Here is a 24056-nt window from a genome sequence, read left to right on the forward strand (position 1 = left end):
AGATGGTCTTCACAATCCATTTCAGACCCAAGATTCTATTTTCCCCTGCTTTCTGTCCCTCTTCTTTTTCTCTCCTGTACTCTTTTACCCTCCACTTCCGTTCCCAGTTGGCGTCTGCGCAGAGAGGTCCGTGAGTTACCTTTTGGCTCCGCGTAGTTGCCGTAGTTGGCGGAAGCTCCGGCCGTGAGGCATTGTGGGAGAAGATGGCGGCCGCCGTCCGCTTTCAGGTTGTTAGAGCGCTTCCAATGTCACGTAAGTGTCACCGGGTACCGGGTATTGGGGCTGCATTCAGCGACCGGAACATAAACTTTCTCCTTTATACTCTTGGCTCATGTGTGAAACTGTGCGCTCTGGAAGGGACTGAGCTGGAGTAACTGGGTAAGACGATGAGAACCCGGACACTTAAGGCTCGAGATAGTGCGGAGATTGTTGAGGTCAGTGGAAATACTTATTCAGAGAGGAAAAGGGGGCTTGGACAGCAGGACATCGATTGAGTTCATGGTAGTAATCGCAATGGAAATCATAATCCGCGCCACAGAAGGAGACTCTCGGGGGGGGGGGTGGGAGGGGGAGAGAGAGAGAGAGAATATGAATTAGAATTTGTCAGCATTGTTTATTTACTCTTCTGTTGTGACTGAATCTGTCCACAGTCTGCAAATCAAAAACATGCATTTGCTCTTGCAGAATAAGAGAAGCAAAGCTTCAGTCATTATGCTTGACGTCCCGTTCACCCTCCAGCCACAAATGTAAACGTGCTCACTTCAGTTACGTTTTTTCCCCACAGCATGTTTTTAAAAACTCGTTACAGACTGTTGTTCATTCTCAAAGTTGCTTCATGTCAGATCTCCTAGAATAGCTTTTAATTTTTTGCTCAGGGTAATTGGAATAGGAAGTTCCAACAGCTGCGAAGAAGGGGTCAGATATCCTTATGCCACTGCCAAAGACATCACCGCTTCTTTGCCATTTCTTTTGCTTCTTTCTTCATCTTACCGACTGAGCCCATACTACTGAAAGTAGACAAAACAAGGCCACTCCCAAGAAGTTTTTTTATTAGGCCTCCTGCTACACTAAAAAGGCAAACAACACACTCTCCAGATGAGCCATGCTAGATAGGCAGAGAAGGGATCTTTGGAGCAACCACAGCCTATCCTCTTTAGTAACAGTCCCTCTGTGCATGTACTCCGACCTCGGAAACGGTTACAGGGTCATGTAGAATTGGGTTGTGATAGCATACAAATCTGGAACAAACTGTTTCAGGTAATCTGTCTGAGGTGGGGCTTTCAGGACTCAAGGCTGCTTTGGTCATGTAGTTTCCCTCAACACATCTGTGGACTATTCAAGACCACTGGTGCTGCCTTTAGGGTAGGCCAGCCGTCTTGTTGATTGATAATCTTTTGCTCAGGTAATCAGAGCAGCAGGAATTTGTCCACCTGGTGCTAAATAGGGAGTCAGCTGTCCCTCTGCCTCAGTATTATTTACTGTAAATGAACATTAAAGGAGCATTAGAGTAGGATTGTAACCTCAGCACTTGAGACACAGAGGCAGGAGGATCATTGTGGGTTCAAAGGCAGTTAGGGCTCCATGGCTAGTTCTAGGGTAACCGGGTTACAGAGTGATACTCTGTCTTCAGAAACATGTTTTTAACAGTGTTAGATAAGGCTAGCCTGTTGCCCTAGGCTGAGGTGGTGCCCCCTTGTGGATGCTCTGCTTCTGCCTTAGTGTACTCTCGTCAGCCCCTCACTAAAGATTGCTTTTAAGTGTTTTTTGTTTGTTTGTTCGTTTGTTTGGCTTTTTGACCTCTAAACTGTACTCCTTTTGTTTATCTCCCCCCCCATGTGTATTTATTTGGAAAGAGAGAGACAGAGACAGACAGTGTGTGTGTGTGTGTCTCACTGGAAATGGTGAGACTCATGAAGCCAGCACAGCTGCTTGATACAGTTCCAGCAAAGCTGAGCAGTTGCTACAATCTCTGTCCTTCTTTCTCTAGCTTTTGGGTTTTGGTTTCTTTGTGCTGCATCCTTGGGGACTTTCTGCATCATGATTCATTTTCTTGAGGTTTGTTTTATGTCTTTTCCTGAGTCTTTTTAGGAAAATCCTAAAATTAGCTTTATCTGGTCACTATTTGGAGATTTTCTTTATGTCCTGGAGCTCATTAATCACACATAAGCACATAACTAGATGAGGCTATTACTCCTGGAATCTGTTTGGGGTCTTTGCCCCAAAGCAAACTCAGTGTAATTGATGCAGGGCAAACAGATAATTGACAAACCCTAACTGGCCAGGAGAATAGGTTCCAGATTCAAGGTCTCCTCTTCTTATATTCTTACAGTTCTCTGAAAGCGTAGTTTAAAGATGGTGACTTGTATAGGGTACACCCCTGGAGGAGTAAAACTCAGTAAATAAGATAGACTGAAATAAATGTTTCCTGCTTTATAGTGTAGATGATGAGCCATGTGTAATAGAAGTTAGGTATTAATATTTTCTGTTTACCAAAAGATCTTTTCAGATATTTTCTGTTTGTCTGGAGCGCTTTAAAACTACAAACACTGCCAACCTAAAAGCAGGCTGTCACATAATAAACATGTTTGCTATGGAGGAAACATTCTTCCTTCTTTTTTTTCTCCTTCCTTCCTTCCTTCCTTCCTTCCTTCCTTCCTTCCTTCCTTCCTTCCTTTCATATATATGAGTATACTGTAGCTGTCTTCAGACACACCAGAAGAGGGCATCAGATCTCATTACAGATGTTTGTGAGCCACCTTGTGCTCTTAACCACTGAGCCATCTTGCCAGCCCTGGTGGAGACATTCTTTAGATTCTTTGAAGTTAGAGTTTATAGGGCTGATAATAATAAAAGTTGTTCTGTTTGTATTTTCTAATTGGAACTGAACTGTAACCCTGGACATGTAGCGAAAAGTCAAACATATTCTGTACCACTTAATCACTAGTCCATCTTTGTTCTGTGAGACTTGTATAATAAAGAACCACCTGGTTGCTAATCAGTCAGAGCAGCAGAAATGGCCTGGTTGCTAGTCAGAGTCAGCTGTGAGACTCCTCCACCTTGGCTATCCTTCTCTCCTCTGCAGGCAGCCCTGTCAGCAATGACCCTCCATGCTGGGGAGGCCCCATGGCATGTGTACATATCTGCGTTTGGGTACATGTGAATATGTGTTCATGTGAAGCCCAGAGGTCAATATCTACTGTCTTCCTTAATCTCCACCCTATCTGTCTGTGTGTCAATCTATTATTTATTTGAGACAGGATCTCTCACTGAACTTGGAAGTCACTGACTTGGCTAGGTTGTCTTGACAGCAAGCTTTAGGAATCCACTTCTCTCAGCTCTCTACAGGTGATAGAAAGTTGCTGGGATTATAAAGGCATGCCAGCCGCCAAGCAGTTTTTTCCTCTTCCTTTTTGTTTGCTTTTCTCCTTTTATGCAAGTGTCAGGAATTCAAACTCAGTCTTCATTCTTTCATAGCAAGCACCCTACCAGAGTTTGGAGTATTAGCATCTTTTCTTCCTTTTTTCCTTTTGAGATGCTAATAATCTTCTAGCTCCAGCCACATCATTACCTCAACTCACTTGCCATCAAATTTCAGCCATGTCCAGATAGTCTTTTGCTGTTACTCCACTCCAGTCTTACTCAGTCTTAATTATACTTAGTTGTGCATGTTTTGTGTTTCTCATGGGATTCCAGTCTTGATTATTCTTCTTTAAAACCTTCCTCAAAATGCTTTACCCAGAAGTCCTTTCTTGTGGTAATATATCTTGATGTTATATATCCCATAGGAGATGGTATTTACTTTCTAATTTTATATAATTCTAATTTTATATAATTCCTATGGATTTTATGCTACAGTAATTTGTGTTTACTATTGTTGGTAATTAAATCCCTAAGGTACAAGTTTCTAGGAACCTTTTATGCTAACATGTGCCATGTGCTGGCTCTGGTGTTTCCCTGAAGGTCCTGCCATTAGTGCAGCAGCCACATCTGTGTTCTGTGGCTCATCCCACCGCCAACTTCACCATGCTGTCATACCTCATGGGAAAGGTGGCCGTTCATCTGTCAGTGGAGTTGTGGCCACGGTGTTCGGAGCAACAGGATTCCTGGGTCGATATGTTGTCAACCATCTTGGTAAGTCAAGTTCTTTTTGTTCACTGGGCTTCATGCCTTGGACTAGGATTGCCTGACTTGAGATTGCCAGCCATGTGTTTTTGTTTTAATGATATTGTAAATTGTAAGTTACTTCTATCTTAGATTTATATAAATTTTATCTGCCTTGGCATCGCAAGAACATTCATGCTTCCTCTATAGGATATTATTATAGGAATGAATAAATTTATTGTGGGGATAAATAAGTTTGTGGGGAATAATATGTGTTGTTATGTGATCTTTAGTATGCCTGAATACATGCTGCTTTAAGCATTAAGCTAAACCATCTATCATATTGGAACTTAATATTTTTAAGTCGCTGTGTGTGACATATCCATATTGATGTTAATCCTTGTTTCATGCCATCTTTTAGGACGAATGGGGTCACAAGTGATCATACCGTATCGGTGTGATATATATGACACCATGCACCTTCGTCTAATGGGTGACCTGGGCCAGCTTATTTTTTTGGTAAGACTTTATGATGTTAATGTAATTTTTGAGGTCATTGTTAGGGATAAGAGGAAGTGTAATTAAGCAGAAGCTTAACCCCACCGTGGACCGAGTGCATCCTCTTGTTTCAGCCTGCAAACCTTACTCTGGTTGTCAGCAGACCTTTTCTGTAAAGCACTAGATAATACAATTTTCAGCTCATAGAGTCTTTGTCAGAGCTGCTGAGCTCCACCCTTAAGGCCCTAAAGCAGTTGTAGCCAGTGTGAGTGAATGGATGTGACTGCTCCAGTGTTACTTTATAGATTGTAGGCCAGATCTGGCCTATAGGCTCTCCAGGAAAAAAACCACCCAAGCATGGTGGCTGGCATGCTTTTATAATCCCAGCAACTTTCTGTCACCTGTAGAGGGCTGAGAGAAGTGGATTCCTAAAGCTTGCTGTCAAGACAACCTAGCCAAGTCAGTGACTTCCAAGTTTACTAACCCCTCCTCTAGACGTGTGCTTCTGCATGGTAGACATTAGCCATGTGCAGCTGTAGAGCACTTGAACTGTGGCTAGTCTAAATTGAGATGTACCGCATGTACAGATGTACAGATTTCAAAGACTGCATGAAAAATTGCATTAGTATGCTATATTTTTGTTTATAGTTATTACATATTGAAATATTTTTGATATATTGGGAAAATTAATATGAACATGAACTTGTCTTGCTTTTGTTTACTCTTTTAATTGTGGCTAGTAGAAGATACCAAAAGCATCTTTTAGTATTTAGGATTATATATGTGCCTTGTGGTAGGGTTCTAAGGTGATTTTACAGACAGAATCACAGGGCGGAAGTCTAACCAGGGCTTCCCAGAGAACTGAAGAGAGCCTGCAAGGGAGTGGTTAAGTTGTATGGGCTCTTTGGTCATCCAGTGAATAATGGGCTGATTATAAATCATGTGGAATTTCCACTGAACTCAAACTTTTGTACTGTGACTATAAATTAAGTAATCTCAGAGAAAACAGAACAGAATTTTCTGTACCAAAATGAAAATTGTCCCAGATGCCATGGTTCATTCCTGTAATCCCAGCACTTGGGAGTCTGAGACAGGAGAATTTTTGTGATTTTTGAGGTCAGCTTGTAATACACCATGAGCATTAGGTTATTCAGGATGGAGTGAGGCCCTGCCTTAACAAACAGGAGCCAGGCTCGGTGACACACACCTGTAATCCTAGCCACAGACAGCCTACTATTCAAGGTTAGCCTGGCTTTGTCAGACACTATGGAAAGCAATGCTAACAAGAAGACCTGGAAGTTTTCGTCTCTACGTTTCTTCAGTTCTTGGTTTCGTGTCTTTAAAGCAGAGCTGATACTGTAGAGAATTAGGGGCTGGAGATGTAGTACAGTTGGTAGGGTGCTTGTCATACATGCTTTAAGACCTGGGCTAGACTCCCAGGTCTTAATGATCATAAACAAACACATAAGGAAAGGATTGAAGAGAAGTAAGGAGCTAGTCCTGAGCTCCCTAGTGGAATGCTGCTTCTTGTGGTTGTCTCCAGTGGTGGCTGCCTGGAAGCTTTGCTCACCTCTCATGTCACACTTCTTTATACACTGGGGACAGAATTCCTGTGCCTCCATCAGTGGCTACTTAGTGAGCTAGATGTCTGCTTGGGCCTCAGAAGACTAAGGATGACCCACTACATACCTGCCGTTAAACATGACCTCCTCTTTTCTAGAGTTTGATCTCATGAGTGAATGCACTTTTACTTCCTTGTCTTGGAGGAGTTGGGAGTGAACAGGGAGCTTCATTTGTAAAAATGAGTGGAGTGTGTGAAATGGCCCCGTGTTTGAACTGCCACAGACGACTGTTGTGAAAGATGCTGTAAGTGCTGAGATGCGCCCATATGTTTACTCTGCTTGGTCTCTGCGGTTGTAGGAATGGGATGCGCGAGACAAGGATTCTATCAGGAAAGCAGTGCAGCACAGCAATGTGGTCATCAATCTTATTGGGCGGGAATGGGAAACCAGGTAAGTCCTGTCTCCTGTCTTTTCTACTAAGTCCCAGGGTTCAGCAACATTCACCAGGCAGCTTCTGCCGCTAGGGTTTAAGTTTGCGTCATTTTAGTCAGCCCACAGTGGTGGGTAAGGAGGTTCATTGGCACAGTGTAGCGGATGTTAGCGGTATGATCCATCATGTCAGGGTGGTTGGTGCTGTGCTTTGACAGTGCCCAGTGTTGCCTCTGCTTGGATCTGTCATGTGGGGTGGAGCTGGGATGTAGGGTTTGCTTGTCCCACTGTTCTCTAGTGTATTGGACCGTCTCTCTGCAGAGTCAACTGAAGACGGTGTAAGTACCCATTTGAGTATTGTCTAGTTTTTATGGGGATTATCAATAAATAATGATTGTTATTTTTAAGGTTTTATCATTATCTTTTGAGGTGGGGTCTTATGTATTCCGGGGTGACCCTATTAAACTTACAGTTCTCCTGCCTCTACCTTGCAAGTGCTGTAATTACAGATGTGTGCTACCACACTGATCTAAATAAATAATCTTTAAGCTTATATTTTCATAGCCTTTTGTTTACAATTTTTTCCCTTTAGCATTTATTAAATGTCTGACTTAGATTTATTTTTGTACCCCTGTTTCATTAAATACTTTAAAATCTTTGATGACTTACAGGGTCCTTTCCAGCTTTATGTCTCCTGTAGGGACTAACACAGTGGCCTTTGCAGAATAATCATTTAGCTAATGTTAGGCTTGAGTTGTGTCTTAGCTCCCTCCCTCCCTCTCTTCTTCCCTCCCTCCCTCTCTCTCTTCCTCTTCTTTCCCATTCTAAAGACTGAACTTAGGGCCTTACTCATGTCAGGCATGTGTTCTACCCCTGAGCTATATCCCTAGCCCCGCTTTTCTTAATTTTGAGCTCAGGTCTCACTATGTTGCCTGTTTGTACAGTTGGTCTTGAGCTAGCTCAGGCTAGCTTTGAACTAATGAGCCCCTGTCTCAGCTTCCTAAGTAGCCAGCATTATAGGTCTATGCCACCAGTTCCTGCCATAACTGTTTTTTTTTTTTTTTTTTTTTTTTTTTTTCTCTTTAGGGGAACAAAGTTCTATAAGTCCTTTTCCAGCCCCAATTCTTCCCTGCTTCCTTCTAGCCAGAATAGTCAGGTTTTCTTGGAGTGCCTTGGTCAAAGATTCCTAGAGAACATAAAGTAGTTTATAACTTGGAGTAAACCTTTAGCTAAGTATATTGACAATGAGCAGGTTGGGATCCTTAGGAAAAATTACTTTTGGCTTAGAGTTAAGGCATTATTATTTAAAAACTTAACTGTTATAAATTCTAGTACTGTCATGAAAACCAAAGTAGTATAGAACACTGAAATCATGACTTATTGAATTCTTTACTGCTTTCTCACCTCTGCCTCATTTTCTTTCAGAAACTTTGATTTTGAGGATGTTTTTGTTAATATTCCTCGAGCAATAGCTCAGGCATCCAAGGAAGCTGGGGTTGAGAGATTTATTCACGTTTCACACCTGAATGCCAGTATGAAGAGCTTGTCTAAGTCTCTGAGAAGCAAGGTTAGTACCAGGGGCTCGGCACATGCTCCCCAGGGCTGGGGAAGCCCTTTAACTTGACAGGGGTGAGAAGCTCTTCTCCACCATCTGTTGAGAAGTCTGATTGGTTTTTGTACTTCCAGAATGGATGTGCTGGTGGTGTGGTTTTGAGTTATTTGGTTTTTGGTGTTGGAAACTGAACACAGGCTTTGGCTTTCATAGGCAAGTGCTTTATCCATGAACCTCCAGCCTCCGCACACATTTTGTTTCAGTGATCTGTCGAAGGGTTTCAGATATTGAACGACTGTATTACCTGCCTCCCAATGTTTAAGGTTCTGAGGGATGTGATAAGAGGTGCACAGGAAACCCCAGGAGGTGTAGAGCATGATTCCTGCCGAAGGAGAACTGCCTGCGTCACCTACTGTGATTACAGGACTCTCTCCTTCTCAGTCCTTCTGTGGTCACAGCTTTCTGCCAGTCCCACCTGTGCAATGTGATGGCTGGGAGTGCTAGGAAGAGCTAGTGAAAATGATCTTTGCATAGTTCATTCCCCCCCCCCCCCCAAAAAACTCCAAACTCCACTGGGATCTGGGATTGACATCTGAGACCTAAAGTATCCTTGTCCAGGCTCATTAGTGTCTGGGGCTACCGTCAGCATTTGTCTTCAGCCACAATGAACTTGTCTTGAGTCATCCTGACAAAAACAACAGAGTTCCTGATAATGACTTTGGGTTTTTGACCCCTTGCATGTGTTTATTGAGAAAACTATTAAGCACCAGTTGTGTGCTATAAATTGTGTTAGATACTGAGCATACAATTGTTTATCAAACAGACCTGATCCTAGCCTACATTAAGTTTTTAGTCTACCAGGAAAAATGATCCCAGCTCCATGAAGCATTTCCGAGTAGCAAAATGTTCCAGAGGAGCAGGGAATAGTGGGGTGATGGAAGTGAGCTGTACCTGTAGCTAGTAGATTTAATTGCTAACATCAGAAAACTGAATGTTAGGGGCTGCAGAGATTGCCAGGCAGTTAAAAGCATGTACTGTTCTTGGAGAGGATCTGAGTTCCCGTTAGATGGCTCACCACTACCTGTAACTCCAGTTCCAAAGGGATCTGATACCATCTTTTGGCCTCCATGGGCACTGCACTCATTTGCATAAACCCTGACTCTAAACACACACATATACACTGAATTTTAAAAATAATACATTGTTTCAAAAAAGGAAAATTGGATGTAAACATAAAGGAAATGTATAGGCTCACATATCTAAAACCAGCATCAGGGAATCTTAGCTATGATTGGTGCCAACATTTGTCAAGCCTATAGCTTGTTTCCGGGACTTTTCTCAGCTCTGACTTCCTCCCATAGTTGCAGGACTGGCTTTCAGCATATCCAGCCACATATCTAGATATTACATTGGAGAAAAAGACAGTAGGAGTGAACCCAGCATGGGTGCTGTAGAATGCACTGAGTCACCTGGATGTCATGGTTGTTGTAAGCGGGGAAGGCATGTTGTATTTAGGAGGAGAGGTGACAAAGCTGGCTAGCCCTTCTCTTTAAGCCATCTATTTGTATGTGTGTGTGTGTTTGCATATGTGTATATCTGTGTGGTGATACTGTTGGGTAAGACAGGAATACTTGAGTGGGGCTAGGCCTTAGGCCAGTGATTCTTAGCCTTGCTTACACATTAGAATCACTGGGACTTTCAGAACTCCAAAGCCCAATCTGTACCCTAGACCAAATCAGGTAGAATCTTTGAGGGTGGAATTTGGGTGTCAGTGTTTTTTTAAGTTATTTTTTGTATGATCTAGAGAATGAACTGAAAGCTGTGTTTTTGTTGGAATGAGTGAGTTTATTAAACATACACCAGCAAAAGCACAGGAGTAAATAGCAGTGGCCAGAGGGAAGCAGCAGGTAGAGGTCTGCTCAGGGCTCACAAAGTCCGGCTGGGATCAGTGGGGCAGCCTAAAGGGGAAAGGAAGTGAGAGTAACATCAAACCAGGGCCCAGACTGACATCCACAGAACGGACTAGGGCACCCTGGTGAGACAGCCGGGATTCCTGATCACACTGAGTCCTGGATGGAGCAGAACATCCCTCAGAGGATGCTTTTAAGGACGAGGACCAACAGCTGCAGATAGCATCACTGTTGAGCTCTCATGCTCTCCAGCAGAAACGACTGACTGGGGAGCCTTGCCAACTCCCACTGGAGTTGCAGGCAGAGCAGAGAGGTCTCCATGGATAAGCATCCGGCTGCTCATTCCACTGCAGGGCACTTTTATACCATGAGAAGAGCAGAAGTAATCTCTGTGGGAAATGCTTTATCTTCCAGCTCTTCTTAAGGACACAATGCTTTTACACCTTTAGTATCTCCCATTAGAGAACCAAGGGTTCCGCCTGACTCTGAATGGGGTTTTTGAAAGAAACGTGACATCAACCTTCCTGTGTTGCAGTGGGCGGAGGCCAGCCCTGCTCTAGAGCCAGCTTCCTAGCACATGATAAGTTGCCAATGTTATGTTCATTCTGCTCTCTTTAGGCGATTCCAAACTCAGCACAGATTAAGAGGCATTGTTTTACTTGAGAGATGCAAGGTGGCCCAGTTTTGAACTTGGGTTTCAGTATTGTCCCAGTTGTCCAGGGTTGATGACCCTGGAGCTCAGAAGAGAGATCTATGCTGGAGATAGAAGTTGGGAGTCAACAGAATCTGTTAATCGGAAGAACAGGAAGGTATGGAAGGCCTAGAGAGTAAACAGGCTGACTGAGAAGAGAGCTCTGAGTGGGGCAGAGGCATGCAAACACTTCCAGTGTGGTGTAGGAGGGATACTTGCAGATACCAAAGCCAGGACTGAGCAGTGATGGATGTGTGGTAGACAGGAAGCTGGAAGAGATCAATGTTACAGAAGCCAGCACCAGGGGTGGGACAAGATACTGTGTTTTTGAACAGTCAAGCAAGCTACAGTGTCAGATCTGTTGATATCAGTGATCTTATCAGAAATAGTTTCAGATTAGATACTGTAGTTGTTGAAACAAAATGCAGGGTCAAATGAGTGATGTGTGAGCTGGTGCTTGGTGGCGGTGCAGCAAGGGTGGGCGTAGTTTTCTCTAGCTTGGCCTTCTAGGGAAAGGGAAAGAGGAGGAAGGAGCTGAAGTTTTTGTCTTACATGGTGGAGGCTCTGCCTTGTTTACATCGAGAGAAGGAATCGGTAAAGAGGATGCAGGTTCCGTAGACAGTGAAGGAAACTCCTGTGGTAGGCTGCTAGGTCACTGACAAAAGCAGAGAATCTGTAAATAGGAAGAAAGCGGGGGCTGGAAAAACCACACTCCAGTTTCCCCTTCATTATACGGTTCCCTAGCATAAGAATAGGGAGAACTGTTGTTGTTAAAACAAACTCTCTCAATCGTATGACTTTACTAAATGAAGACTGAGGAGACAATGTGGGGAGAAAACCTGCTAGCTTAGAGAGGCAGAACCCCCCACCCCCACCTTCCTCCTCTGCAGTCATCCCAGAAGGAAAGAGCTGCACCTTCTCCACACTGTCTTAATAATCCTTCAAAATGAATGTCTCTCCAGAAATATATTTCCTGTGTGTCTCTCTGTCCGTCCTCCTGACTTCCTCCAATCTCTATGGTCTTTTCCTGTGTTCACTCCCTGTCAAGTGTTTGCTTGCTCCACCTCTTGTATGGCTTACTTTATTTAATTGTGTTTACAATAAATAGAAAGCTCTTAGAGTAAAGGTGTGTGCTAGGGCTGAGCCAAACCATTATTAAAAACAGGTTTTTCCAGCACAAAATCTCATAATGTAATTAAATATCCAGCAACACTCTTAGATTAAAAGTGTGTGCTAAGGTTGGGCCACACCACAACTAGAGACAGTTTTTTTCCAGTATATAATCTTGGGGTTCCTAATGTGATCAAATATCCTACAACAAAGAATCTCTGGGTTCTTTGTTGTAGTCTGGGTGTGGGGTGTTTGTTTTTTCTTGTGTATGTGTTTGTGTATGTTTGTGTGTGTTTTAAGACTAATATTATCTTCCAAGATTATGGTTACCTAATGAAAACAGGCTTTGGTGACATAGGCAATGTCTGATGGTGGGGGAGAGAAGCTCTGTGCTCTTCCAGTGGAACTTAGAATGCTTTTCTTTTTGGTGCTTTAGGCAGTGGGAGAGAAGGAAGTGAGGAGTGTGTTTCCTGAAGCCACCATCATACGGCCATCTGACATGTTCGGAAGGGAGGACAGGTTCCTTAATCACTTTGCAAGTATGTATCTTTCTTCCCAGAAGAAGACCTGCTGTGGCTTAACCCAGATTGAGCAGAGCATCTGAGCTCCCAGAGTTCTAGTTCCTGTTCAGTTCTTCTCCCCTTTAGGGTTTTATGTTCATCACCAACCAACAAGAGTCCTTTCTGCTTCTGGGGATAAATGTTGTGTTGGGAATTTGGGAGGGTGGGGGTTGTACAGTGCTGTTTCCCTACCGAAGGCAGTGATCATGCTTGTCCAGAGCATGAGCTTCAGGGCAAAAGACTTCAAGTTTAAAACCCCATAACTCTGTGACCTTGGCAAGACATTAGCAAGTCCCCTGAGTTCTACAAATCCTTCCCTATCTCCATCCTGGGCACCTGCAAACCGTTGACCTTTATACTGGCTTGGTAATTGTATTATTTTCAAAATTGACTTTTTCCTTTATATGCATTTAGGATTTGTCCCTGACTCTTAGGGATTTGTTTCCTTTGTTTTGGCTGTATCCATTTGTTGATGCAGTTCTGATGTTTCCCTGTATTTCCCTCTTGATTGTGCCATCTAGAAATCTGTATTAGTTTCTCCTTTGTTTTTACAATTATGATATACAATATATAATATAAATTTTTATCACCTGCTAGTTCTTATTATGTTGAAGCTTTGTCATTGAGAGACTACATGACCTTGTAAGGGTCAGGGATTAGTTGATGGGTTTGGTGTCCTTACAAGGAGAGGAGGTCTCTCTGTGCACACACTGAAGTGGGCACCTGTGGACACAGGAAGAAGATGGCCATCTACAATCCAGAAAAAGGCTCCTCACCACAGCCTGCTGACATAGGGCTTTGGATTTTCTAGCCACCAGGACTTCGAGAAAATACACATTTGGGATTTTAAGCCATTGAGTCTGGTATTTTATTGTGACAAGCTGACAGACTGAGACAGACCTGTGTCTGGAGAGGTGAAATGCTGACCCAGTACCACAGGAGGTAGAGGCAGCACTGGACAGGGCAGTGGGCAAGCAAGAGGAGCTTGGAGGGCACCGGAGAGATATGGACAGAAAGAAGCCGTACCTGCCATTGGTCTCACTGCTTAGCTGAGTACCTGGGCAGGAAGAACCTTGGGGTGGGAGGGCGGGTTATTTTGGCTGACATTTTGTGGGACTGCAGTCCACTGTGGTGGGAAAGGCATGGTGACAGCAAGGTGAGGTAGTTCTCACTCTGCACCCATACTCAGGAGGCACCCCAAACCCTCTGAAGCAGGTAAGGTAACACTGTGGACTAGACTGGCCTGGAACTCGGAGATTCCATCTCTGCTTCCCAAGCTCTGGGATCAAAGGTGTGCGCCTTTACAACCCAGCCCCAAATTTATCTATTTATTTATGAGCATCACAACCCAGCCCCTTTTATCTGTCTGTCTTCTGTTGATTTATGAGCCATTTCAACCCAGCTCCCCTTCTCCCTTTTTTAGATTTATTTATATAAGTACTGTAGCTGTTTTTAGGCACACCAGTAGAGGGTGTCGGATGCCATTACAGATGGTTGAGAGCCATCAGGTGTTTGCTGGGAATTGAACTCAGGACCTCTGGAAGAGCAGTCATAGCTGCTGAGTCATCTCTCCAGCCCCCAGCCCCCTTTTTACTTATTTATTGAGTCCAGGGTCTGCTGTATTTGTTAGATTATTTTCATTGTAAACATTATGTAGACATTTTCAAAACAGGTTTTCATTTCTTCTTCCAGATTATCGTTGGTTCCTTGCTGTGCCTCTTGTTTCTTTGGGCTTTAGGACAGTGAAACAACCTGTGTATGTAAGTACCTTGCATGAAGACTTAAGAAGGGGTGTAGCTGGATTCGGGGTTAGTTCAGTTTTCTGTATTTGTTCTCACCCACAGACTTCATTTTTTCCTTTGTCAACTTGCTTCAGCTGGGTTCCTCAGTTTACCTAAGAGACACATGTCTTCTCAGTGTCTTCAGTTGTCTATCCATTACCAAACCTTAATTGAGGCAGGTTGCCCAAGTGAGCCTTGAACTTAGTGTGTAGCCTAACCAGATCTTCTGCTTGACACCTAACGCCTCATCTTCCAAGGTAACCAAGGTTGTGGGCCTGTCCCCCTGGTCTGATGCCTTAACTCAGTAACTGCTTAAGCACATCTCAAGATGTGTACAGTGTTCTGACATTGTTACTGGGGATATGTAGAGGATAACTAGTCAAGCATACATTTTGTCCTCAAGTCCTTTTCGGGTACATGACAGTTATCCAATGGGATAAGTGCTAGGAGAGGGAGACAATTTTAAGTCATCGTATCTGAGGCCAAAACATCCATCTCTGGCTGATTCAGAATCAGTTGATAGGCATGGGGCTCCGTTTCACATAGGGGTAATGGTACATAAGAGGTCCCAGAGGTGAAGGAGAAGGTTTGGTTCTATACTGGGCGGGCTGGGTTACACCAGTGTTTCTGGATTAGTTAGGATTCCTGTTGCTGTGACACAACACCACGACCAATAGAGAGTTGGGGAAGAAAATTCTTATTTTACTCTATCACGTATAAGTTTATCACTTAGGGAAGCTACGGCAGGAGTCTGTAGTCAGGAGCTGATGCAGAGTTCATGGAGGAGTGCTGCTTGTTCTCTATACCTGCCCCTCCGTGCCAACTAAAATTCCATATAGTTGTTAGATGTTCCCTAGAACCATAAATAATTCTGGTTGTGGGTCCTGGGTCTCTTGGTCTAAACCTGTATGCAGTTCCTACTGTGAAAGTCAGAGTGGCGGAACATCTGCAGCTTTCTGTGGTTCGGCCTTTAGATTCTAGTGGCTTAGGACAGAGTGGGCAAGAGTGTGAGAGAGGGCATGGGAGAGCTGGTGGCCAGGCCAAGGCCTTGGGCTGACTAGATGAGAATTCTGACTAGGACAGTACCTGGCTGAGCCTTGAACCTGATTGTGTGAATGCCTGAGTAGGTAGGTGCTTCTCCAGAGTCTGAGAAGAGATGACGCCATTGTTTGTCTGTCTGTGTTTGCTCCTGGAGTTGAATGTCAGGCAAACACTATCTCTAGGCTACATTCTCACCTCAGCACCACCATCCCTATTTAAAGAAATCAAGGCAGGTGTACCAGGGTGCTGAAGCTAGCCTTGCACGCAGTGTGGAACCTGCCGACCTTTGCTTAAGTTTTCCCGCCTCATTTTCTAGGTAACTAATGTTACAGGCTTCATTCTCCAGGGCTGATGTCCTAGTTTGAGAACTCCCTAAACATATCTTATGATTTGTATAGGTTGCAGATGTTTCCAAGGGGATTGTTAATGCGGCTAAAGATCCAGATGCCATAGGAAAAACCTTTGCCTTCGTTGGGTAAGTGCCTAGAGTTGCTTTTTGTGGAAAGAAGATGGTAGCTTATAACATTAGTTCCTCCTGAGCAGGTCATCACCAGAACTGGAGCATCTCCTCTCACGGTTGAGGGAACCCAGGACCTGCCTGAATATGCATGATTCTGTTACCAATTGAGAACCACTGCCCTAGACTACTACAAAAGCAGTCAGTACTTGGTTTGTAGGTTTCTGTCTGGGGATTCCAGTTTTTGATGAAATATTCAAGGAATCCAGGCATGGTGACTCTCACCTGTAATGCTAGCACTTGGGAGGCTGAGACAGAAGGATCACCACGTTAAGGCCAACCTAAGGTACACAGTGAGTTTAAGGGTACTCTGAACATGTAGTAAGACCCTGCCTTAAAAAAATAAAGTAAAATACACTATAGGAGAATGTGTCTACACTGAAGATGTGCATTTTTTTTTTTTTTTTTTTTTTTTCGATTCCTAAGCTCACTGATTGAGCTAGACTGTCTGGGCACAAGTCCTGCATGTTGTTCTGAGCAATGAGTGAAGAGATGGCTGTTAATGTTTCCAGGGACAGCAGTCAGAGGAACAGCCTTGGGATGGACAAGAGTTGTGACATTGCAAGGGAAGGGCTTGGCCGCCTCACAGACAAGCTCTTCATCTTGACAGGACGAGTTGAGGGTATGTCCAGATGTGGTCAGTCCTGAGACACGAGGGTGCCTTCTCACTGGAACAGGAGCAGAATATCAGCCAATAGGCAGGATGGTTTGCCACAGAAAAGCAGGTGGAAACTTTGAGGTCAGGGAAGACAGATCAGTTAGTTCCCTAGGAAAACTCAAAGAGCATAAAAGGACAGGCATGCAGACCTGGAAGTATCATTTGAAATCACTGAACAGAGAAGGGAGGTAAGGTCAGTTAGCTCAGAAGTTTTCTCTCTTGCTGGTGTGTGTGTGTGTGTGTGTGTGTGTGTGTGTGTGTGTGTGTGTGTGTATTTGTGTTTAATCCTTGTTGTTTGTTTCTCTAGAGAAGGTAGGTATTTACTTTAACCTATGTAGGGATTTAGCTGACAAGCATAGTGTAGAAAGGCAGGCTTGCGGAGGATGTCTGTTGACAATGATTCTTAACAGTGAACCATGAAATGCAGGCTGGGAAGGATGTAGTCAATGGCCCTTTCTCTGGAAGCAAGGGCTCTGCTTGTCTGGCCACACTTACTGGGATGTGTTGCTGTGGAGTCTCTTGCACACAGGTAGCTTGGTCTAGTGTTGCCCTTGTTGTACAAATCAGACATCCTTGAACACCCTTTGGGGATTTAAAGGCAGTTTGAAGGGGTTGTGTGGTATTCCACTAGCTGATAGGAACATTTCCATTTGAGCAGTGGGCCTTTTGCTGTGCTTTGTTTGTAAATACTGAAGTGATGGTTTGCAGTGAATTATGGTCATTATGCTCTCAGCATAAATCTTCCTGGGATGATGGCATTAGGAAAATGGGTGGGTATACTTCGCAGTGTAAGTGATGATTAATTATTAAAGCTTGGTCCTAGATAAATGGAGGCTAAGTGGAAAGGGTGATTGTTCAGAAAATGGGGTTGGTATTTGTCATTGTACGGGACAGAAACTATTAGAGGAAAGAAAGTTGTAAATGACCAAAAACACATGAAAAAAAAAACTAATCTTGTATATTAAAGAAATGCTGATTAAGCCAGGTGTGGTGACTCAGGCTGAGGCAAGATTACCATGTGTAGTGGCTATTTCTAGTTGTCAACTTGACTATCCCTGGAATGAACCACAATCCAGAATTGGGAGGCCCACCTTTGATCCTGATCTTGAGGCACAGAGGCTATGAATCTTAGGAAACTAAGTCAAGGAGATCACTGAGCTCAAGGTCATCTGGGACAAGCAAGTCCCAGATCCAGGTTTGGTGACACACACCTTTAATCTGGGACACATCTTCAGTTGGAGACCTACATAAGGACACTGGAACAAGAAAAGCTCTCTCTCCACCTGCTTGCCTTGTGGGGCTGAGCGTCTGCTAGATCCTTGGACTTCACAGCTGCTGCTGGCCATTGTTAAGGAAGTTACCAGTAAATACGTTGCTATATAGACAATATCCATAAGTTCTGTGACTCTAGAGAACCCTGACTAATACACTGTGTGTGAGGCCAGCCAGGACTAGAGTGTAAGAACAAAAGATCAATGAATAGGCTACTTTATAAACACATGTAAGAGGGTGAGGAGGGTATGGAAAACAGGTTATCTTTGGCAGTTTGTTAACAGGTGGTTTTTCTTTGTTTACCTGTGTTTGTTACAGTGGGTTTCTTTTTTCATAAGAAAAGTGTTAATTGTCTATTAAAACAAAATGTAGGGGGCAAATAACGTGAAGAACTCTGTTTTGGTTTCCAGGCCAAATCGGTACCTGCTCTTCCATTTGGTGAAGTACATCTTTGGCATGACCCACAGGACCTTCATCCCTTACCCCTTGCCACAATTTGTGTATAAGTAAGTACAGTGCTGTTCATGTGTACCCATGAGAGGGCTGATTGGAGATACTATTCCTGATTCCTTCCCAGTTACCAGGAATACCTCCTTTAGAGGAGGCTCGTCTCCACACTTCTATCAGGCTATTCCTGATGCTATAATGCTGACCAAGAAAGGAACTGTAGGTGCCCTTAATGAGCAAGGATGCCCTAAACCTTCTTAGGTCTTTCTTTGGTCAGTCTTAGGTGACTCTTAGATTAAATTAAAAACCTAGGGTCAGGTTGGGGTCTGTATCAGAGGCAGGGCATTGTGCAGTGTGAGGCTCTGGGGTTTGGTCCTCAGCTTCCTGAGAATATCAGTAACAGCAAATACTATAGGTTTTAATTTGGAGAAGTATCTTGCTTGGGAGCTAGTGTGAGGACCAGTCACACACTTGTTTCTTCCCAGCTGCTCACCATGGGGATAGGTTTCCTTTTGTTAAGGCAGTTTTTAGTGTAGTTGAAGAGGAGAAAGCTGACTTAGACCTTGACCTGGCCCTGTGTTTTTTCTTTCCTTCCTTCTTTCCTTCCTTCCTTCTTTCCTTCCTTCCTTCTTTCCTTCCTTCCTTCTTTCCTTCCTTTTTTCCTTCTTCCCCTTTTTTTCTTCCCTTTTTCCTTCTTTTCTTCTTTCTTTCTTTACTTATTCCCTTTGGGGACTAAAATTTTGTACCTACGGAGGATAGCTCAGTGGCAAACCCTTGCCGGGGAAGTGCAAAGTCCTGAACTCAGTCAGTCCCCATTATTGGCTGCCTTCCATTTCTCAGGCAGTGCTCTAGGCACCTAAGATATTAAAGCAAATATTTCTGTAGCTTATGGCTGTAGGTGTGTTACTCAATCGTGTGTGTGCTTAGCACACTCAAAGCCCCACCTTCAGTCTCCAGCACCAAAACCAAAATAAGACAAAAAAAAAAAAAAAAAAAAAAAAAACAAAACAAAAAAAACCCTTAAACAACCAAACCCACAGCACAGCATGGTAGAGGTTGTTAGGTTGTTTGTTGGGAGTGTTCTCCTTTGGTGGCCTTTCTTTCATTTGCCTAACACTCCTTGTGACTTAAGTAATAGACAGGGATAGTGTGGACAGAGGAGCACCAATGCAAGGCTCAGAAGCCAGAAGACTGCTCCTACTCCAGGGTGAGCCGGAGGTGAGGACTGCTGAGTGTAGGGCTTTCAAGACACCAGGAGAGGTCAAGAGGAAAAGAAGTAGTTTTGTGTGTTTTACTCTGAGTAGCCCCGTCTGGCCTGGCACTGGCTCAAAACCACCTGTGATGAGATCTGATGCCCTCTTCTGCTGTGTCTGAAGACAGCAACAGTGTGCTCACATATATAAAATAAATAATTCTTTTTTGAAAAAGCTTTACGTAGAGGACTGCGGCTGTGCTGCTCAGTGGTAGAGTATTTGCCTAGCACTGTGAAGTCTTTTTTTTTTCCTAGCATCCTCCCCTGTCCCAAAAGATTTTGGTAGATATGGTGGCACATGCTAACTTTTGGGAGGCAGAAGCAGAAGGATTAGGAGTTCAGAGTCACTGTCAGTCACCTGGTGACTTTGATGCCAGCTTGGTGCATATGAGTCCTTGATTTAAACAATGGAGGATAGGGAGGCAGGAGGGGGATTAGCTCTGTCTCCACAGCAGGTTGTTATTTTCTCAGAAAACAGTGACAACCTTACCGAGTTCTTGTGTGCAGCAGTCCCTCTTTCCCTGGGGGTCCAGTAGGGCGACCCCAGCACAGTCACTTCTCACATGTGCTGTGTATACTTCCATTGCAGCTGGATCGGCAGACTCTTTGGGCTGAGTCCATTTGAGCCCTGGACAACGAAGGACAAGGTGGAGCGGGTAAGTTTGGGCCCAGCAAGCCTCTCACTGGGTGCTGAGGAGAAGTTTAGTTGGCTGGCTTGGATAGTTTCAGGGCTTCTATGTGTGGGTAGTACTCCTGGACAAGGCTAGTCCTTCTGTTCTGCTTTTGACTCAGACATATTCATTCACATTTTAGTTTATTCTCCCTGTGAGAACATTCTAGACATGCATAACGGTCACCCCTTTCTTTACTGAAGGCCAGCCTCTTCTTCCCAGGTCCCTCTGGCCATTTTGCTATTTGTTGTATTTTCTTACAACTATTTTGGGTTCTGTTGTTATTTTAAGGGTCTCTAGGCCAGGCTGGTTACAAACTCACTATGTAGGTGAAGGTGCCCTTGGATTCCTAATCTGTCAGCCTCTTCTTCTAAGTGCTGGGATTATGGGTGTGTGCGACCAGGCCTAGTTTTCCCTTCTTACCCTAACCACCAAAGAGCTGTCTATACCTGTTTCCAACAGATTCTTGCCTCATTCTTTGTTTCATCCATTTCAGTTTCATTGCATCCTCCTCTGCCCTGAAACTGCCCTTTCCAAGGCTACCCATGACTCCTCAGTGCCCCCGCTCAGACCGTTTTCTGACCTCTTCTTACTCCTGCTGTGAGCAGCATTTGTTGAGAGCCCCATTTCTTCTGTTTGAAATGGTATCTTGGCACCTGTGCCTGGCCCAGGCTGTGTTCACTGCCTTTCCGCTCTCCCATTGGGTTGTGCTGGAGGCCCTGTTCCTGCTGCTCTCACATCCTGGTTGCTGTCTGTTGCAATGGGGTCACAGCCTCTCACTTGTGTTGATAAATTACATTGATCCCAGTTGCCAGCTGCTGCTGCTGGAGGCCATGCTGCAGTTTCTCTCCCATCGTGAATCGTTTCATGTTGAACTATGCAGACATGGTAACATGTTGTAAAGAGAACCTTAAAAGACATCTTAACAGGTATTTTTCTGTGATTTTGAGATGGGGTCTTGCTGTGTTCACTGTACAGCCCAAGCTGACTTTGAACGTGTGTGGATCTTCTTTATTCAGCCTCCCCGTGTAGGGATCAGAGGCTGGTGCCCTGTCCTGCTGTTGCAAGCTTGTGTTCTGTCCTTGAACTCCCACCTCAGTGACGGTCCGTTCTGTGCTGTCCATGTAAGACATCTAGTGAGCCGCTGCAGTTTGGGTTCTTAAGCCTGCATTGCCCCCACAGGACTTCCTGCAGTGCTCTGGTGGTCTGCGTCTGTACCGGCACGTTGTCAGGAGCAGTGTACAACGTGGAGGATATGATCTAGGGCTACCCTGACCATGTAATTTTAATTCACTGAAAGTGAGATTTGAATTATGATTGATTAAATGGCTTCTGTGTTAGATGGTAAAGGGCTAGACCCTTAGCAACCCTCAGTAGATGCCAGGTAAGGCCGCTCCTAATTCCTACCTGCCTGTTCATCATTAGGAACGTGCTTCTAATGATGTTGGGACTTTGCTATGTACTTAAGGCAGAGTGCAAAACTATCTCTCCTCTGCCTACTGTTACCGAGGCAACAGTCTTCTCTCCTCTCTCGGTGAGCCTCTTGCTGCCAATCTTGTCTGCCTGCAGTATGCTTAGCTTTAAAGCCCTGGCTCTTCCTTCTCAAATCGCCCGTGCTTGTCTGACTCATTGATTATCTGCCTCTTGCATACTCAAATCTCACTGGGAAGATACCAAATAAACATGACAGCATCTCAGCCTGAGAACTGTAGTTTTTCTTTCTGTTGATGAGATGCAGCCAAACTGTCCCCTAAGAGCCAAAGCATACCAAAGAATTGATAACAGTCCCAGGGAACAGCTTCCCTCTGACAGACTGCCTAAAAAGCAGGGACATTTCCATGGTCTGTGACCATGAACCCCGTTGTTGAACACTTGCTCCTACCTTGGCAACTGAGAAAGTATGAATATAATAGGCGAACAGGCTTTGATTAGCAGAATACCCTGCAGCACTCAGTAAACACACAGGGGTCCTCTCCAGGTTGCTCATTGTGGGGGGTCACAGGATGGGACCTGCTTTGGTTCCTTGTACAAAAGGATCTGCTTTGGTGCCTTTTGATGATTGAGGCTGACTTGTTCATTCTTCCCTAAATAGGGTTGGTTTGGCTTCAGGCTCTGTAGTGAGCATAACTTAACCCACGCTGAGTGTAATTGGAGCAAAAAAGGTTAATGGGGCCAGGCGTGATGGAGTTCCAGAATCAAAGATTGTCGTGGGGTCTCTGACAACACTTGTCTCAGTGATGAGCCCCAGGCCAGCTTGGGGGTGGGGACGTCTGAGGGGTGGCAGGCACTCTGTTTTAGCATTCTCTGTGGCCCTTTGCCCACAGATACACATCTCAGATGTGATGTCGACTGACCTGCCTGGCCTGGAAGATCTTGGCATTCAGCCCACACCACTGGAACTCAAGTCCATTGAGGTGCTACGGCGACATCGCACTTACCGCTGGCTGTCTTCTGAGATCGAGGAAACCAAGCCTGCCAAGACAGTCAACTATTAGTGCCAGCCAGGGTCCTGTACGCAGTAAAAGAGGTTACTCTATTAAATATCCGAGGATTCGGCCTAGTGCAAGTGTCTTTCTTGCTTGATCAGAGAAAAACTCAGCCATTCAGTACTGAGCCTAGTTTTCTTTTAAATAACTATATGTCATTGATACACACAACTGTACTCTGAAATATTAGAGGATTTGGAATTCTTAGACCAAGGCCCTATTCTTAAAGTCAAAATATTGCTATGATCTCAGGTGGTGTGTGGATATCTAGAAGCATTTGGCATAAACGAGCACATACACACCAATAGCTGATCTGAATTCACTCACACTTAGTGTTTTTTAACTTTATTTTATGTTCTCACATGGCAGAGTAAATGTGTCATCTAACCGTAGAAAGAGGCAACAGGGTAGAAGGGAGCAGGGAACTCAACCTTCTTGTTTTTTTCTTTTATGCAGTGCTAGGCATCGAACCCAGGGCCTTGTACATTTAAGGCAAGTTTTCTACCACTGAGCCACACCCTTCCCCTCAACCTCTTTTGTGACAACAGTGGTCACTCATGACAACAGACCTCTTAAGGTCTGGTCACCTAAACCAAGCCAGGGCTTCTACTATGCTGGAAGTAAGTATCCATTCGAACTTTGGAGGGGTACACACATTTCAAACCACAATGCCAATTGAGGAAACAGCCTTACCTTTCTATGGTATTCTCCCTGTGGGTGCGGATTGCACTTATAGGACTGGGAATGGCTTAACAACTGGGACACATAGTTGGGGAGATTCTTTTCATGAGGAAGAATGGAGTCAGTCTCCTCAGATAAGGAGTGTGGGGCCTTCAGTGGGCTCTCACAGAGGTGAACTTAAAGCTTATAGTCTCTGGCTTAAAGTTACTCCTTACGGATCCTGGCAGCTGACTTGAGTCTGTATGACTCTCAGCCCCAGGATCTTTTCATTTCTCATTTATACGTATCATCCAACCTGCATAACTCAACAAATCCACCCTCCGATGTTACTCTGAATTCCTCTCATGTTCACCCAGAGCCCTTCTCACAGGTCCTTCAACCTTGTTAGGACCTAAGACCACCCCCCATGCTGCGTCCTAATGACAAACAAGTACTAAGTACTGTCTTGTATGCAAGGAGCTTGGACGGTATAAGGAAGAGTCCATCTCTGAAAGATCAGGAAAATAATGATAAAAAGATGAATTTTTAAGTTGTGTCTTGGGTCTAACCAGGATATGGGAGATGGGGTGCAGTGTGTGGTGTATAAATATACATAGGAGAGGGGATAAAGACATAACATTACATAGTTTATCTCTTGTCAAATCTAGATTTCAGTGTGAGTGTGTGTGTGTGTGTGTGTGTGTGTATGACAGAAAGCATGTAGAGATCAGAGAACAACCTGCAAAAATTGGTTTGTTTTTTTCCACCATGTGGGTCTCGGGGTCCAAACTCAAATATGTAGCTTAGCAGTAAGTGCCTTTACCTGCTGTACCAAGTCACCAGGCCTTTTTTGTGTGC

At 44.3% G+C, this 24056-nt stretch overlaps 1 protein-coding gene across 1 annotated transcript; it reads left to right on the top strand.

Moving 5' to 3' along the window:
* The first annotated feature begins 176 nt into the window (after positions 1–176).
* Positions 177–22605, top strand: NDUFA9 (NADH:ubiquinone oxidoreductase subunit A9). Its single transcript, XM_080914379.1, has 11 exons — positions 177–252; positions 3961–4131; positions 4523–4620; positions 6520–6611; positions 8016–8157; positions 12290–12392; positions 14106–14173; positions 15634–15710; positions 18093–18188; positions 19971–20037; positions 22377–22605. Exons 1-11 carry the CDS (start codon positions 204–206, stop codon positions 22545–22547), a joined length of 1134 nt encoding a protein of 377 aa, XP_080770505.1. The 5' UTR covers positions 177–203; the 3' UTR covers positions 22548–22605.
* The last annotated feature ends 1451 nt before the right edge of the window (positions 22606–24056 follow it).

The sequence above is a fragment of the Micromys minutus genome, assembly GCF_963924665.1.
Source record: "Micromys minutus genome assembly, chromosome: 3".
Classification (NCBI taxonomy): Eukaryota; Metazoa; Chordata; class Mammalia; order Rodentia; family Muridae; genus Micromys; species Micromys minutus.